General features: G+C 37.4%; 1 protein-coding gene across 1 annotated transcript; it reads left to right on the plus strand.

Moving 5' to 3' along the window:
• Positions 1–7,188: 7,188 nt before the first annotated feature.
• LOC145165723 (serine/threonine-protein kinase PBL27-like) lies at positions 7,189–11,828 on the plus strand. Its single transcript, XM_079084547.1, has 5 exons — positions 7,189–7,796; positions 8,024–8,223; positions 8,330–8,519; positions 10,086–10,477; positions 10,743–11,828. The coding sequence occupies exons 1-5, from the start codon at positions 7,667–7,669 to the stop codon at positions 11,409–11,411; spliced, it is 1,581 nt and encodes a 526-aa protein (XP_078940673.1). The 5' UTR covers positions 7,189–7,666; the 3' UTR covers positions 11,412–11,828.
• The last annotated feature ends 6,013 nt before the right edge of the window (positions 11,829–17,841 follow it).

Below are 17,841 nucleotides of genomic sequence, written 5' to 3' on the forward strand. Positions count from 1 at the left end.
TTATATAACAATGTCTATAAAATTACTTGTCCGACAAAAAAACACATATATATTGTCAGCAAAGAGATCATGTATACTTCAACTGTCGTGCAGCCTCAAATTGTATTAAATGTCACTATCAAACCTGATTTGAATATTATATATTATATTTTACTACAAATTTAGCTTATACCCTCAAAAGCAAGTAAAATCTATAAATTATGTAATTTGTAGTTAATTATACCATATATATATATATATATATATATATATATATATATATATATATGGTATAGCATAGTCCCCTTGTAACATCCTGAGATTTGACAGGTATTATCGAACCCTCTTCTATCATTACCTTGTCATTTATAGTCCTTGGGGGTTGGAAGTGAAGAGCCAAGATAAGTTTAAGGGCTAAGTTTGCAAACTTGGGCCAAGAGGGAGTACGCTGCGCGTACATAAGAGTACGCTAAGCGTACTAAGGTCCGCCTTAGTACGCTGGGCGTACACTTGTGTACGTTGGGCGTACTAATGCCAGGGTGAAACCCTAATATTTAGGGTTTGGGGCCTATATAAGCAACATTATGAGCACCAACACCTCCTTTACCTCAGCCTCCATAGATTATACTCGTCTTCCCCAAACCCTAGCCTTTCCTTTGTGTGTTTAAGATTATTGAGTGTGTTCTTGAGTGCTTTAAGAGGAAATTATTGCATCAAAGAGTTGGAGAAAGAGATCAAGCTTGTAGATCTGAAGTTAGCTTGTGCCCAAGAAGCTCCAGAAGGTATAAAGTTCCAAACTATATGTATATATGCATAGATCACACCATTTTACTTTAATAGAAGCATTTCTTGTCCCAAAAGCCATAAGGTGGTGCATGATGTGATTTGGACGAAAAGGGTTGTCCTTCTAGACTCTTGAAAGGACCTTGAGTGATAAAAAATAAGGTCCAATTAGTTGTATGTGTCCCATACATGGAAAAATAAGGTCTTAATGGATTAAGACCAAGCATTAAGAACTTTATGGACGTCCAAAGTGATAAAGTTCATGACTTTATGGATCCTAGGCATGTTAGGTCTTTGGATCTGAAGTTTGGGCTTAAGTGCTTAAGCCATTAAGCACTTAATAAGGTTTTGAAAAACTGTCGAGTACGCCCAGCGTAAATCCAGTACGCCCAACGTACTGGGTCAACCACCCCGATGGTGGTCAACATCTGGACGAGTACGCCCCGCGTACGTCCTCTGTTGGGCCGTTGACAATTGGGCTTAGAGTTTTGGGCTGTTTATGGACTAATTGGATTTGGGCCTTTGTTGGACTTTATGAATAAGATATTTTGGACCAAGTTTTGGATATTGGATCTTGGGATTTGGCCAAATTAGGGAGTTGGGCCCAATTTGGTAATTTGGGCCAATAATGGGCCTTGTATAAGGACTTTCAAGATTATGGACTTAGTATTGGGCCTTGGACCAATAAATGGAATGGACATGATGGATTGTATGGACACTTAGTCAAGACTGTAATGTTGTGTAATGACTTGGTATTTATTATGTGATAGTTCGGGATTTCCGGTGAGACAGCGATCAGAGGTTTTCGGTACTTCGGCACTACTTGCGAGGTGAGTTACCTCACTATACTAAGGGGTCTAAGGCACCAAGGCCGGCCCATTGGATATGATATCCTAGCAGTTGGTGGTATGTTGAGTATAAGATAGTGTTGCATGCTAGTTGCTATGTCAGTTAGGTAGATCTGTAGGACTACCTATGTTATTATTACATGATTACTTGTATGTGCATTAGTTGTGTTATATGTCGACATATTATGTGGGATGGGTTGAGGTGATACTGCTCCGTGCGGTAACCAACAAACCCGGGAGCATTCCAGATACGAGCTGAGGGCCAGGTGGGGCATGCCAGACTCGTATTGTGGGCTCAGGAGCATTCCAGATACGAGCTGAGGGAGACTCGTACTGTGGGCTCGGTGGCAATCCAGATGTGAGATGTGGGCCCGGAAGGCAATCCATACTCACACTGTGGGCGCAGGGGTAATCCATTCTGCAAAGCTGTGGACCCAGTACATGCTGTTATTTGTATATGTGTTATGTGGAGTGTATCGGTATTTTGGGGAACTCACTAAGCTTTCGGGCTTACAGTTTCAGTTTATTGTTTCAGGTACATCAGGGGATCGCGGCAAGGTGAAGGCGTGATCATACATCTCCTCATGTTTTGTTTATGTTTCTGGGGAAACTTTGATATATTATATTTTGAAAACAAGTTTGTAATGATTTAATGGTTTTGGAAATGTTTTTAAAAGTGCAAATTTGGCATGATTTTTATGGGTGTTACACCCCTCAATAGGATTATCGTGATACCTACACAATCTCCCAATAACTTCATGATTAATCTCTTGTGTTTTAACAAACTCAATCAATATCAAACCATTCATGAATAATTATTTAATCATTTAATATATAACACTCAAGTGTCTAAACTTGCCAAAGTGACAGGACTATCACAATTGATAATATGTGCAACTAGGTTTGAGCATGATGGAACCTCGTAATCTAAATTCATTAGTCATTATACCTCTTCACCCACAACCATTATTGCAACAACACCATATTCTATTGTTGAGTTTGTAATACAAGTACTAGCATGGCTTCCACGATCCGTTCTCACGAGTACGTTGCGCGTACCCACATGTACGCCCATCATACGGGCTGAAATGTGAAACCCAACCACATGGAACCAAATGTGCAAACTTTAATTAGGTTAAGCACTAAAATGGAAATACCTGATAATCGGATGTTACACGGATTTATGTACGTTTCAAAGATTTAGAAAAGATGAATGAAAATTGATTACCTCTTAAAACCAGACATCTAAGCTATCAATCGTGCGCTATAGCGGTGCTATAATGGCGCTATAGCGTTTTGCGGTGGTCAATAACTGCTATTTTCAGTTTAGGGTTTTCGTTTTGCGGTACCGCTATTTGCGGTGCTATTCACCGCTATTTCAATAACAGTTATAGTGGCGCTATGGGCGTTATTCCATTTTCGTTCACATTTTGGGCCATTTGGTTACTTTGTCAACGAAAGACTGGTTTTAATGATCTCACTACACTTTCATTTTAAAAAGCCCGAACATATAACATAATTAAAAACATTCAAAGCAACTATGTCTACCGACAACTCTCTTTCTCATCTCTTTCTGTACTCATAACGACTTGAGTTGCTATGGTCGGACTCCGTTAATGTTTTTTTTAAATCGACCCACACCTATGAGGCTACGACTTGGGACTTAACTCCTTAAATCAACCACAACCTACTAATACAATATTGAACCCATGCAATGCGATTAAACTTTATTTAACACTTTGACACTACCTAGTTTTCATATTACTATAATCGAATATTATGTTATGTTTTTATATGACTTTTTAGGTTTGATGATATTAATTCTATATAGACTTATAATATTAATACTCAAATATATATATTCTATATAAATATAATATAAAATTATAAATTATATGTAATATTAAAAACCGTTATAGCACCGTTATACCACCACGATAACCGTGATCGCAACTAACGGCATGTGACCGCTATTGAAATTTTGACCGCAATAACTACATAGTCAGACATTGATTTAAGTGATGCTTCTTTCAAATGTGTCATTCTCTCAGTCTCGTTCAAATGAAAATAAGAAAAAATGTTTGGTGTTTATCTTCAAAAGTTTGACATTTAATCATATTTAATCCTTTTAGTTCTCCTTTTTCATTTGACCACCATTAAAATTAGTCATGTATTTAAGCTCTAGTGCTTCTTTCAAATTTATCATTCTTTCCCCTTACAACCTCAATCTCTTTCAAATAAAAATAAAAAAAGATGTCTGAGGCTTATCTTCAAAAGTTTGACATTTGATCATATTTAGTCCCTCTGGTCTTTTTTTAATTTTTATTTTTATTTTTAACCATTGCCCCCAAACACTTATTCAACATCCTGAAGTTACTAGATTAACCCTAGCTACAAATCCCCTAACCCAGGTTATCCTTTAGGGTGTTAGTTGGGTAAAATCATGATCAACTATAGAATTTTCACAACATATTAAGTGGACCGTTAAGTTCTCAACATTTAACTTTAAATATAAAATTAATTCATAAAATTATTAAATTAATTTTTATTATGACTATTTTGTTCTTTATTTATTTTTATTAAATTTAAAATTTACCTTAAAACTGGTGTTATAGTTTTTAACAAAAATAGATGTTTTAATTAAAATTCTGGGCATTCTCAATCCTATCAAATTTGTTCAAAATAAAGACAACAAAGCATCCTTGTTTAATATTAGGACTTTCATTTAAACAAAACCAATAACCGTCGTTCCCTGGGAATAATCTTTATAATTTGCAAAGTATACATCATTATCTGCGTAATTAGCAAAGAAGACATCATCATATCAATTTAAAATATACCAAGCAAAACAACTAAGCGAAAATGAGGAATGGAATTAGTAAATGGTGTTACGTACATATGGAATAAATGGGATAAAATTACAAATGACGGTACAAGTGAAATCATGTTGAATTTGGTTGAAACAAAAGTGGAAAGAAGGAATGTAATCTAGAATGAAGGATGAAAAAAATCAAAGCATCAAGCAAATTACATATCAAAGGGCTAATGGCCTAGCCGTCTAGCCATATGGAGTGACTCTTTCGTATAAGAAGTCATGAGTTCAAATCTCGATGAAAACATATGTGGTTATTTAGAACTAAGTTAGTTACTTTGCCGTTTTAAAAAAAAATCAAACAAATTACTTAAATAATTTTTATTGTGTTTTTCTTCTTCTTCTTATTCTTTTTTTTTTTTTTCAAATTTGGTCTAAATGCAAAATGATTATTTTAAAAAAATATAATAGGTCAAAAATTAGATTTAACGACCGAAAGACTAACCATGTAACAAACTAAAACCATAAGCTAACATGATTGATGTAATAGTTCATGTGCTTTGCCAAAACTTACATTGTTGGTCTAACTATTGAATTTTTGACATGATTCATCCTTATGGTTTGCAGTTATTTTACGGATGATTTTTAAACCGTAAAATATTAGAAACAAAGCTGTTAGTTCTCTTTAGAATGCATGCTTTGTCCTTCTATTCAATATTTTGTTATTTTTTGTTTCATATTTATTTGTCTGCCATGTTTGTTCATCACCATCAACCATCGCACCGCTAACCATCAACCACCAACCACCATTAATCACTATCACCATCCAACATCATTTACAACCACCACCATCACTAATCATCACCATCGAACAAACATCAACTCCACCACCACAACCACTGAATTCATGAATGTTGCCACCATCCCCACCACCATAATCACCAATCACCAAAACCATAGTTTTTTGTTTAAATTACTACAAATCATAAGATATAGACTATAATTACCGATCAGTTTCGTATTTAAGACTCAATCATCACTAACATCACCGCTATCACAAATACCACCACTAGTATTGTGTTCATGTGACCACCACCACTATTCACCACCATTTTTAGCTTTAAAACAAAGAAAAAACTGAAAAATATACCTACAAAATATGAAAACAACCAATTATCAAATTATAAACACCACCATCTTTCACCGCCACCAGCATGGGCGGATCCAATGTAGAGCCCGGGGTAGTCCGGGATACCCCTCAATTTTTTTGCGAGAGTGTAATTTTTCTAGGAAAATTTCGTTTTATATAGTGTATATATACGTTCCCTTTCACTTATAAACACAAACACACATGTGGTTTGCTGGATAAGGCGCTGGTATATAGAAGTAGAGGCCTCAGGATCAAATCTCTCTCCTTATGTGTTCTTTGTTTACCTTTTATTTTTATTTTTTCAACTATTCTATCCTACATCGCCAAACAAATGTAAATTCAGTCATTTTCTTCCATTATATTAACCTGATATCCTCATGTTTCATTTGATATCTACTTTGATTCCTACATCGATTCAAGTATCAAAAAGATACTTCAATTTCATATTTATATAACAAGACTTGAGGTTACTTAAGGATTCGATTAAGATTTAGGTTTAAAACCGAAACCAAACTGGGGAAACCCAAGTACCCCGGAAAAAAAACTTGGGCAACCCGAAAAAAATTTGGGATACCCCTTTACTTTAACTCTGGCTCCTTTACTTTAACTCTGGCTCCGCCACTGGCCACCAGCCCCACCACCATAACCACCAATTACCAAAATATGAAAATGAAAACCACAAATTAAATTATTTACAACCTAACACTCATGAACAAACTTGAAAACCAAAACCGATTTATCCGTAAATTGCAACCCAAAATTGAAAACCTACCGAGCTGAAGTCGAAAGAAGAAAGCAAGAGATATGGGAGGTAGGTTTTGGCGACCAGAGTGTTGGAGCCGCAGTTATAGGAGGTGAAAGATACATAGATAACCGACGAGTTTTAATGGGAGAGGAAGACAAATTTGCTTCAAGGTGTTGGTGGTTAGAGAGGGTGTGGATTCCAGGGCGGTGCCGGAGCGTTGGAGCTATAGCTGCCGACGACAGAGATGTTGAAAGCTAGAGAGAAAAAATATGGTGATGTGGTTTCCTCCAATTTGATGGGTGTCGGCGACTAGAATAATACTTTTTAGTGTTTCTTTAAGCTATTTTAGAAATGGTCCCCGCATTAGTAGAAAATGTCAATAAAATAGAGAAAACAATGAGAGGTATAAAAGTCATTGTACTCGCCTTTAATAGACCAATACAGACAGAATTTGCCTCATGGATGTCCAGTGCAACAATTTCAAATCACATGGATAGTCATGTTAAAGATTCAATAATAAGATCAAATAATATAAATTTGGGAAAAACATAAGGACTAAATATGTAATTTACTTTAAAATATAAAATTATATTAAAGTTATGACTTTTTTGAAACCAGACGGACCATTCCTACAATTTTGTCAAATGAAATTTAAACGGAACGAGATAAGGTTTGAAGCATGGTTAAAACTAAAGTGAATGTATGGTGAGCAATACAAAGTGTGAAAGCACATACCGTGTGGGACCCACCCCACCACCCAACACAAAGACCATCGGACCGGAGCCGTTAATGATGACCCGAACCCGTAATTTGCTCGTATTCCGAGAGACAAAAAGAGATGCGAAAGAAATACCCAAAAACAAAACCACACTCCACACTGTTTATGTCCGTAGATTTCGACAACATTACACCAAAATCAACTTCACCTAATTCTCTCTTAACCGCTCCAAATTTACAAAAAACCCATCTTTTTCAGTTTTCACTTACAAGATGATTCTATTTCCACCCCTTTCTTCTTTCTACACAACCCATATACTGGATATTATTATTATATTTCTTTAATTTATTTTTCTTTCCCTTCCTTTTCCTCAGTTTCTTCGATTTGTTGATCTGCTTTTTTTTTGGGTGAGAAATAAGTTACTGTTGATCGGTCACTCATGAGTTAGCTCATGGCCTCCAATCTTTCATTCGCAATCCTAGTGAGAGAGAAGAGAGAGAACGTTTTCGATTTCGATGTCGATTCCTCTAGGCTGAAAGATAGTTAATTTGTATAATTTCCTATGTATAGATTATAGGCTGGGGATATAGAAACCCATCAGATATAATTTGTGGGTTCGTTTGTTTTTGGCATGGGGTGTTTTCCATGCTTTGATTCATCAAACAAAGAGGGAAATGGTGTAAAGGAAGTGTCTAAAAAGGATATTGGGAAAGAAGGTTCGGCTCCTCATCAATCTCATCATGTCAATAGGGTTAGTTCAGGTAATAAAACACTTTCCCATCTTCAAATTCTCCTTCTTTATGTATTCTTTCTTCTTCTATTCATCTTCAATTTCTAGTCTGATCTGTTGAGTCGATTAGTTTTTTGATTCGATGAACTGGGTCTCAACAAGATTCTGAATTGGTTCGAAACAATGGTTCTGTTTAAGAATGTATCTCCAAAGATCTGCTTGAAAATTTGGGGATGTCTAATTCCATCATTGTTATAGGAAAATCAAAATCCCGTGTTAGTTTGGATCCTAAGAAGGACCAGATGGTTACAAAAGATGGACAAACAGCAAACATTGCAGCACAAACGTTTACTTTTCGTGAGCTTGCTGCAGCAACAAAGAACTTTCGCCCTGAGTCTATGTTAGGAGAAGGTGGTTTTGGGCGTGTTTACAAAGGTCGTTTGGATAGCACAGGACAGGTGATTTTGAAAAAAAAAAAAATCATGTCTTTTTTATAACATGCTTAAATGTTGAATGGTTTGTTCTTGTTGTCGGCATTCTGAAAAGAAGTTGTTTACTTTGCAGGTAGTTGCTGTGAAGCAGCTTGATAGAAATGGTCTTCAAGGGAATAGAGAGTTTTTGGTGGAGGTTCTTATGCTTAGCCTGTTACATCACCCAAATCTTGTGAATTTGATAGGTTATTGTGCAGATGGAGATCAACGCCTCCTAGTTTATGAGTTTATGCCTTTGGGATCACTTGAAGATCATTTACACGGTTAGATTTCTCATTTCTCTTAGTATTATTTTGAAATCCATCAATGTTAGTACCTTTATCAAGTGTTTCCCTTTGAGCTTGGCTTTTCACAGCAGGTTGAATGGATGGAAACTGAAAATTCCAGTTACAAGGGTTTGGAATGTTGATCACATTGTAGCTTTTCTAGAACCATTCTTTACATTGTATTAGAGCCTAAAGCCTTAATAATAAGAAGGAAAAGCCTGCTCAAGTGTTGTTCCTTTTTGACTTAATGGAATCGATGGGGACAGGTGGACTTAGTCCTGTATAAGCTATATATGTTTCTTTTTTACTTAATGCAGAAATAATGAAAAGTGAGAAAAAGAGGGTTTTTCCCATTTGTCCCTTACTTTTTACAAAGTTGCCTTTTTTTTTTCTTCCATTTCCCCAAATTTGCCGTGATTTTCTCACAAAATTTAAAGCATATTTTATCTATATACAACACTTCATTGGGAAAAATAGAAACAGGGGCCTTGCACCATAATCAGACCACTAGCAATCATTTTAGGCAACATAGAACTATTTAAGGATTTACCAAATCTATTGCACTCTTCCACAACAAGCATCACCTTTGACAAAAATAGCCATCCACCAGTTGCTGTTCTGTTTGACCCTATATATGTTTTGTTGACCCTTGATTTCCATTTGTCAATTATTTTTGTTTTTTGTGAGTTGCTTGTGTTAGGCTATCTTATTGCTTAGGTAATAAGTACCTCACTTGTTATGTATGCATATTCTCATTGATGACTTAATCGGCTACTAAAGTTGCTGATTTCGTAATTTTCTTTCTTTTATTTAGAGACTATATATGATAATCCGATTCCATTGCTTTTCCTTGAGTTCATGGTGATTTTGACTATTTTTAAAGATCTTTTGGTTTCATTTAGTTGAATAGTAGACCTAGAGAAGAAACTAGCTCTACCCTTAGTCTTATTTAAGTTGTACTTATATTGATAATCTTTTTTCTGTTTATAATTTACCGAACAATCAAACTGTTGTTCACTTTATAGACATGCGTGAGAGTAGTGTACTATTTACAAGAATTATATATTGAATAGTCATATGTGGTCTGCTTTTAAGGACATATGTTACCATGACTTGCTTTTTGCAGCTTCTCTTCATATTCATCCTAAAATTTTCTATTTGTCAGCCTTAGTTTCTGGAGATATGGTCATGAAATAGCAACATACTTTTCTCTTTGTCTCACTTATGTCAAAGTAGAAAGTACCCCACTTTTTTCTTTAGTTAATTACACTTTGACTTTCTTGAGACATCTCATCAACATTTATGTTAACCATGTGCTGATGTTAGTTCAAAACATCAACGATACTAAATCATGTGCAAAGTATATTTGTAAATGTTTAGGGATGATTGTTGTATCTTGTTAACTTTTAACTTTTGCAGATAGTTTAATATTGTTGCATAAAAACAAAATGTTGATCAAAAGGACCACATTTGATTATTCTCATTAAGCTTGATCAATAATGATCATATGTATATAAACAAACTTACTTAGAACTTACAATTATGTTTTTTTTTTTTTTTCAGATCTTCCACCAGACAAAGAACCTTTAGACTGGAACACAAGAATGAAAATTGCTGCTGGTGCAGCAAAAGGTTTAGAGTATCTACATGACAAAGCAAATCCTCCAGTCATCTACAGAGACTTAAAATCATCCAACATTCTTCTTGATGAAGGATACCACCCTAAATTATCTGATTTTGGGCTTGCAAAACTCGGTCCAGTTGGCGATAAAACACATGTCTCCACCAGGGTGATGGGCACATATGGCTACTGTGCTCCTGAATATGCCATGACAGGTCAGCTCACCTTGAAATCCGATGTTTACAGCTTCGGTGTTGTCTTCCTTGAACTTATAACTGGAAGAAAAGCCATCGACAATACCCGTGCTCCTGGAGAACACAATCTTGTTGCTTGGGTAAGTCATAACTCATAATACTCTCCTTCCTGTGGGCCCCGTTTGTTACAGGACATGACAAAACAGGTTGTACTGCATGAGACTCTGAGAGGTTATTTCTTTTTTGCTTAATGGACTTAAAGGGTTAAGCACTTAATTTGGATAGCTATACAAGGGTGTTTCTTTTTTACTTAATCTGGATAGAACAACTTAATTGGTTAAGCCAAAAAACCTGGCTTAATGTATTAAGAATTATGTGTTTGACGTATTTATGGAAAAATTGTAGGCACGACCACTTTTCAAGGACAGGAGGAAGTTTCCAAAAATGGCGGATCCATTATTGCAAGGGCGTTATCCAGTGAGGGGACTTTACCAAGCACTTGCAGTTGCAGCAATGTGTTTACAAGAACAAGCTGCAACAAGACCTCTGATTGGTGATGTTGTGACTGCTTTAACATACTTAGCCTCTCAACCCTACGACCCTGAAGCGGCTCGAGCCGAGAGAAGTGCCAGAGGCAGCGGCTCAGGTACACCCAGGAGCCGAGCTGACCGGAGGAACCCCAGTGATGGTGGTCTTGATGACTCCTCCATGCCTCGGGCCCATGGTTCGCCTTCCACTTACAAGAACTCACCTGAGTACAGAAAGAGGGAGTCTTTGAGAGAGATCAACACCCGTGGTGCTGATCTTGCGGATGGTGAAACCAGTAATGGTGGTGGTGGCTCTGGCCGGAAATGGGGGGTGGTGGAGGATTCTGATTCTCAGAGGAACAGTCCGGCCAATACCAGTAGCAGAGGCCGGAATCGGGATCTTGAGAGGGAGCGGGCGGTGGCCGAGGCTAAAGTTTGGGGGGAGAATTGGAGAGACAGAAAGAGAACAAACACAACTAGTGGTGGTGGTAGTGGTAGTGGTGGTGGTGGCGGCGGTGGTGGTAGTTTTGATGCTACAAACGAGTGATGGGGTTGAAGGTTGGTGGTTACATGTGTTTTTTTTTTTTTCTGTTTTTTTTTTCCTGGCAAATAAGATTGAGTTCTTATGATCAACTTTAGCTCTACTTGCTGATTGTTCTTCGTATGTTGGTTTAACGATATTGTGGTGGCAGATAAGAGAGGGGAAGTGCAGTTGGGAGGGGTGTTGACTTTTGTAAAAAAAAATTAAGATTTGCTTTGACTGTTTATGCAACCTTCGTAATTATATCATGGATTTGAGTTTAAAAAAAAAAGCTTGGTGGCTCGTGGGTGGGATTTTTTGTTTGTGTTTTTGCGTATCTATGTATGTATCCTCTTGTATCAGATGTCCGTATGGGTACAATTTGAATCGAATTCTGATGTTTCATGTACACTACTATATACTTATCAGTTTTTTTTTCATGTATCTATTGATTTTAGTGTCACCAAGCATTGTGTAATAGAAACTAATATGTGAGCTAAGGGGTTTATAATTTGTAGTCGATATATTATATGTTTGGTGTGTGTGTGTAACATCCATAAAAATTAGGCCAAATTTAAACTTTTTAAAACATTTAGAAACCAACAGTTATTACCAATTTGTTTTCAAAACAGTTCTATATCAGAGCATCCCAGAAACATAGTCATAAAAAAACGAGGAGATGTATAATTACGCCTTTGTCTTCCTGCAATCATCTGATGTACTTGAAACAATAAACTGAAACTGTAAGCCCGAGGCTTAGTGAGTTCTCCCAAAATACCGATACACTGCACATAACAAATATACAAATAACAGCATGTACTGGGTCCACAGCTTTACAGATTGGATTACCCCTGGGCCTACAGTGTGAGTCTGGATTGCCTTCCGGGCACACAGCTCACATCTGGATTGCCACCGAGCCCACAATACGAGTCTCCCTCAGCTCGTAACTGGAATGCTCCCGAGCCCACAGTACGAGTCTCCCTCAGCTCGTATCTGGAATGCTCCCGGATTTGTTGGTTACCGCATGGAGCAACATGACCTCAACCCATCCCACATAATATGTCAACATATAACACAACTAATGCGCATACAGATAATCACATAACAACACAAGTAGTCCTACACATCTACCTAACTGGCATAGCAACTAGCATGCAACACTAACTCATACTCAACATACTACCAACTGCTAGGATATCATATCCAATGGGCCAGCCTTGGTGCCTTAGACCCCTTAGTATAGTGAGGATAACTCACCTGGCACTGCTGAAGTCCCGCGGAAGAAACTCCAGCTGCTGGTTGACAGATTCCCGAACTGCCAACATCAAACAATACCCAATTAATAATTGGGTTCCAAGCCCAAGGTCCAAGTCACACTCTAAAGGCCCAATAGTCAAGTAATGGGCCAAAGCCCAACATATGTGTCACACCCCCAAAACCTATGAACGGCGGAAATGTTCTGGGGTGGAGGACGTCATGTACAGTATCACAACAATGCAAGTAGTAAACAAGCAACAACATCATCCATTGCATTAATAATATATTTTCATACAAGTGTGTTCTGTCAAGTTTTAAAGACACCAAAACAATATACATCAAAATATAAGATGAGTCTGGAACGAGCTCCATCTTCTCAAAACCTGGCTCCGGTACCTGTCTACTGGTGACCTGAGAATACAAGTTATTTTGAAAGAGTTTATCAGCTTTAAAGCGGGTGAGATCATAAGTATATTAGTGTCTGTGTTTGTATGAAAGCATTTGTAAGATGTTTTGTAAAATGTACTGTATATGTTTGTAAAAAGTTTGTATTTGTTTGAACTCTCCTAGAAAACCCTATGTTTCCTACTAAAAGTAGCCTTCTACCAAGGCATCTAGTGTCTGTGTGTGTATCTCTTGTAAAAGTGTGTATTTTCCCAAATCCGACTATCATTAACCAAAAATATAGTTTTTCATCATTGTTTATTGTGTGAATAACACAAAGTAAAATGTAAGGGAAAATGTTATAGTACTGTAGTGCTGTATTAAGTAACTACTGCTGTACTAACTACCTTAAGCCAAATGTAATATTTTAAGGTAACATGTGATCGGCCTATATCTTGCTACCGACTCAATAGTAAAACGACAATGTAAGATGCCGTAAAAATGATGTTTGGCACCCGTAGACTTGCAAGTCCCACTGTAGCGAGCAGCAAGGTATAGGATAGTCAATGCAGTATAGATCTATACACAAACTCATACGCTCCCCAATTAAGGAGATTCTGATACAAAAACAGTCATGGCAGGTAGTGCCATGCCCTGTTTAATGGCTCACATAAATGTATTAATGTAAATGTTATGTGATTTGTGTGCTAGCTGTATTGTGTTCTTTCTCTGTCTAGCCTGTATGTTTGTTTCTCATCATAGTGTCTATTGTTTGTTTCTCATCACTCTGTATTATGTTTGTTTCTCATCACTCTGTTTTATGTTTGTTTCTCATCATAGTATGTATTGACTCATGTATGAACTGACATCATTGTATGTTTCATTGTTCTAGTAATAGTATCTTCCTAAACTACCCCTATGGTAGCTTACTAGCAATGTATGAACATGTTTGTATACCCTTGCTACCCAAGGGCATGTAACTAAATGAAAGAAATAACCTTTTATATCCATATACATATACATAATATATAACTAGGATTCAAACGACCTTCGGACAACTAACCTTGATACCCTAAGTCCACAACCAAACAAGGAACAGGAAGTAAGGTAGGCTAGCAGTCCTAAGTCCTTTCAATCCTACTTATATAATTATATCTATATAGATACACAGAATATAAGTTTAAAAGAGTTTAAGTAAAAGTATTTGATAAGTAAAAGAGTTTGTAAAGTAGTTTGAGGTAAGACAGTTTGATAAACAGTTTGAAAAGTAAGAAAACCATTTGTTTGGTAGTTATTAATCATAGGTGATTGATATAATAACTATAGTTGTTCAACTTGTATCCCCCCCCCATAAAAGCATTTAAAAACATTTAAAAGGTTAATTAAGGGGTATGAACTCACCTGTAGTGAGTGGTTTGGATGAACTGAAGAAATAGGATTGTTAGGTGTCAAGTGAAGACTTGTACACACACAATGATCCTATTTAACATATAAATACACATATATGTATTCAGTTAGTCTTTAAACAACTAATTTATAAAGTTAAGACATCCTAAGACAAGTTAAACACTTTATATAAGTGTTATAAGTCCCAAGGATTGCATCTAAGTGTTGTAGGACCAAGCTATGGGGTTTAGGGTTCAAGGGAACCCCTTTCATGAGTTTACGGTTTCTTGACCATAACCACATGAGTTTACGGTCGTAAACCCATGAGTTTACGGCCGTAAACTCACACCCCTTTGACCATTTGTTGTTTTGAAGGTTTCTAAGTCCTTAGAAGTGTTTCCTCATGAAGTATAAGCCTTAGGAAGAAGTTAGGGCACCATTTCACTCCTATATGGAGTTTACGGCCCTAATACCATTTCCCTTTGGGTTTACGGCCGTAAACCCTTATGGATGATCGTATTTTGATGTTTTCAAGTCCTTAACATATCAATGAAGGGATCTATGCTAGTTACCAAGGCTTAGGGTAAGCTAGGGCACACATTGGTACCCTTTTTAGGGTTTACGGTCCAAGAACATCTTAGACCGTAAACACCTTGATCTTGGTGTTTCTTGGGTGTTTTCTTGTTATAATGAAGTGTAGCAAGCTTAAACATACTCTAGGATAGAAGTAATTACAATATAGAAGCTTGAAATGAGCCAAAAGTCCAAGAACACTAGTGTGTGTTCTTGGTGTTCTTGGTGAAACTTGAAGATTTGATCTTTTGGAAAGATCTAACGGATAGAAGTGTGTTAAATCACTAGATTAAGTGATATACTAACTTAAAAGGGCTAGAAACACTTACTAGATTGAAGATCTTGAATAAAACTTGGATGATACTTGAGAGGATTTGATATTTGTTCTTGAGAATTTGGAAAAATGATATAAAATGACTAAGTGTCATATATATTCTCTCAATTTTAGGGTTTTTGGCTGTAAATATTTTATTCAGGCAGTAAACTCCAATTTCTTGGAGTTTAGGAATAACAGTGTTGCACTATAACCCTAAGGCATCCTCTCTCCTAATATCTCCTAAAGTGTAAATCCTAAAATACTCAAACTCATTCCAAAAAGTCTGAAAATTTAACAGTAATTGTTTTGACTTCTATTGACTTGATATGTTATACAGAATAGAAATTTCGGGTTGTCACAATATGGCCCAATTTTCCAAATTGGGCCCAGACCTCTACATGGTCTTTCCTTAAGGCTCATCCATTAATTCTAGTCCAAACTATTGGTATACTAATGACCCAATATCTCATAATCATAAAGGCCCAGTTATGGCCCAATTTTCCAAATTGGGTCCAAGTCCTTTACATGGGCCTTACCCTAAAACTCATCCAATTATTTTGGTCCATTTACTTGTTCTTGGATAGCCCATCAATAGTCCAACCACCAAGGCCCAATAGGAAGGCCCAAATCAAGGCCTAAGTGAAATTAGGGTTTTCACATGAAATGACGATTAGGGTTAAATGTTTCTTACTTAACCCATTAAGGACTTAATCCATTAAGTCCAATATTGCCTTAGGTTAATTTGCCAATGATTATTATTTAATATTTCAAGTTTATTAAATAATTCCCGTGTGTGTCCCGATTAATTCCCAAAAATTAGGGTTTTATGTCATTAGGGTTTTCCAAACCCTAATTAGGGTTTTCCAACCCAATACTAGCCCATTAGTCAATTGGTTGGGCTTTTAGGTCACTTTGGGCCCACTAGGGTTTTGTTAGGCCCATTCTGTCCAAGCATCCCAAGGGTCAATACGCAAGCTAGGCACACCGCCACCCAACACGGCGGCTGGTGGCGGCAGGAGGCGGCAACCACTACCTTACGGTGGTGGTTTAGAGCTTTCTTACTATTCCGATCGATTACAATGTTACAACACCATATCCAAACACACACACACTAAGCTACACACACATAAATAACACACACACACACGGCCGCAATGTGGCGGAAGGTGGTGGTCGGAGGTGCTAGCCACTACCTCACGGTGGTGGTGGTGGCCCTCTTGTGAAATCCGACTGAGACAACCACCCACACACGACACACACACACGGAGTTAACACCATACAACAGCAGTACACGCACATCCTTGCCCGGAAAATAAAACCAACACCCACCTGTGGTGGGTGGCGACGGTAACATCACCGTAAAACAGGCAGCGGCAGCGACTATCGGCGGCTGGTGGAACGAAAAGAAGAAGGAGAAGGATGGTGGTGCAAGAACCACCGATTACAGTGGCAACAACCTCGCCTCACAGTCTTTCGGTGACCCTTGCAACGATCTTGGTTGTTCACGACATCACCGACGGCACCGTCTTCTTCAACAGAAGCAGCAACGGTTTACAATTCCATCCCCGATCTTCGACGGTTCTCCCTCGGTTCACACGGTCTTCAAGACGTCGGTCTTTAACGATCTTGGTTTCGTCGGTATCCACCGTGGTGGCATCGTTGTGGTGGTTCACGACTTTGACAACGAAGGAAGGTAGCGACAATGGACGCTGAAGCTTAAGGTGGTGGCTGGAGGTTTAAAGCATATAGGGTTAGGGTTACCGGGTGGGTAATGTTTAAATACCCCGTCCCTCTTAGACATTTTTCCATAATAACAAGATCAGCCCCTCCATCTCCGTTTCTTTCAAATTTAATCCAAATGTTACCATTTCTACCCTAACTCCAGAAATTCCTTTCAAATTGAATCCGCAATTTACCCAACAGCCCCCTCCTTTTACAAAATCTTTCCAACATAGGTCCAAAGTTTACCTTTCAGCCCCCAGCTTCCAAAATCTTTTCAATCTAAACCCAACATTTACCAAACAACCCCTTTCTTCAAAAATCCTTACAAAATAAGTCCCGGACCTACACTTTACCCCACTAATTATTATCTGATTTTGGACAATAATAACATAAAATAATAGTAAAATTACTTCTCGGGGTTCCGGGTTTATTATTTTAATTATTCTATTTTAAATGGGATGTTACAGTGTGGAGTGCACATATATAAGATCAAATTATAAGCCGATACGATAAAATGATGGAGGGTCAAGGGGATCGTGCCCCCTTGCAGGGTCCTAGGGGCAGCACCTCTGGCGGAGTCTAAGGGGTAGATCCCTTAATAGTGGGTAATTATGGTAAGCTTGACAAATATCATTAGTTTTAGAAACCATTTATCATGCATTTATTTATGGGATTTACTTAACTAATTCTAAAGACGGAAACCCTAATTGTCAAATATTGTCACAACTAGCATTCTAGCTAGGAAATTTTGTACTCTTGTAAACATTATCTACTGTAAACTCGTAAACCCTAATTCATGTTATGCTTGAAGTTCAACCT

This window comes from Lactuca virosa, chromosome 3 (genome assembly GCF_052849685.1).
Source record: "Lactuca virosa cultivar CGN04683 chromosome 3, Lactuca_virosa_CGN04683_v6, whole genome shotgun sequence".
In the NCBI taxonomy this organism is placed as follows: domain Eukaryota; kingdom Viridiplantae; phylum Streptophyta; class Magnoliopsida; order Asterales; family Asteraceae; genus Lactuca; species Lactuca virosa.

Excerpts from the sequence above, each read along its gene's own strand:
- LOC145165723 (XM_079084547.1), top strand. The coding sequence starts at position 7,667 with ATGGGGTGTTTTCCATGCTTTGATTCATCAAACAAAGAGGGAAATGGT. Across the intron at positions 7,797-8,023 it reads TGTCAATAGGGTTAGTTCAG|GAAAATCAAAATCCCGTGTT; the intron begins GTAATAAAACAC and ends TCATTGTTATAG. Across the intron at positions 10,478-10,742 it reads AACACAATCTTGTTGCTTGG|GCACGACCACTTTTCAAGGA; the intron begins GTAAGTCATAAC and ends GAAAAATTGTAG.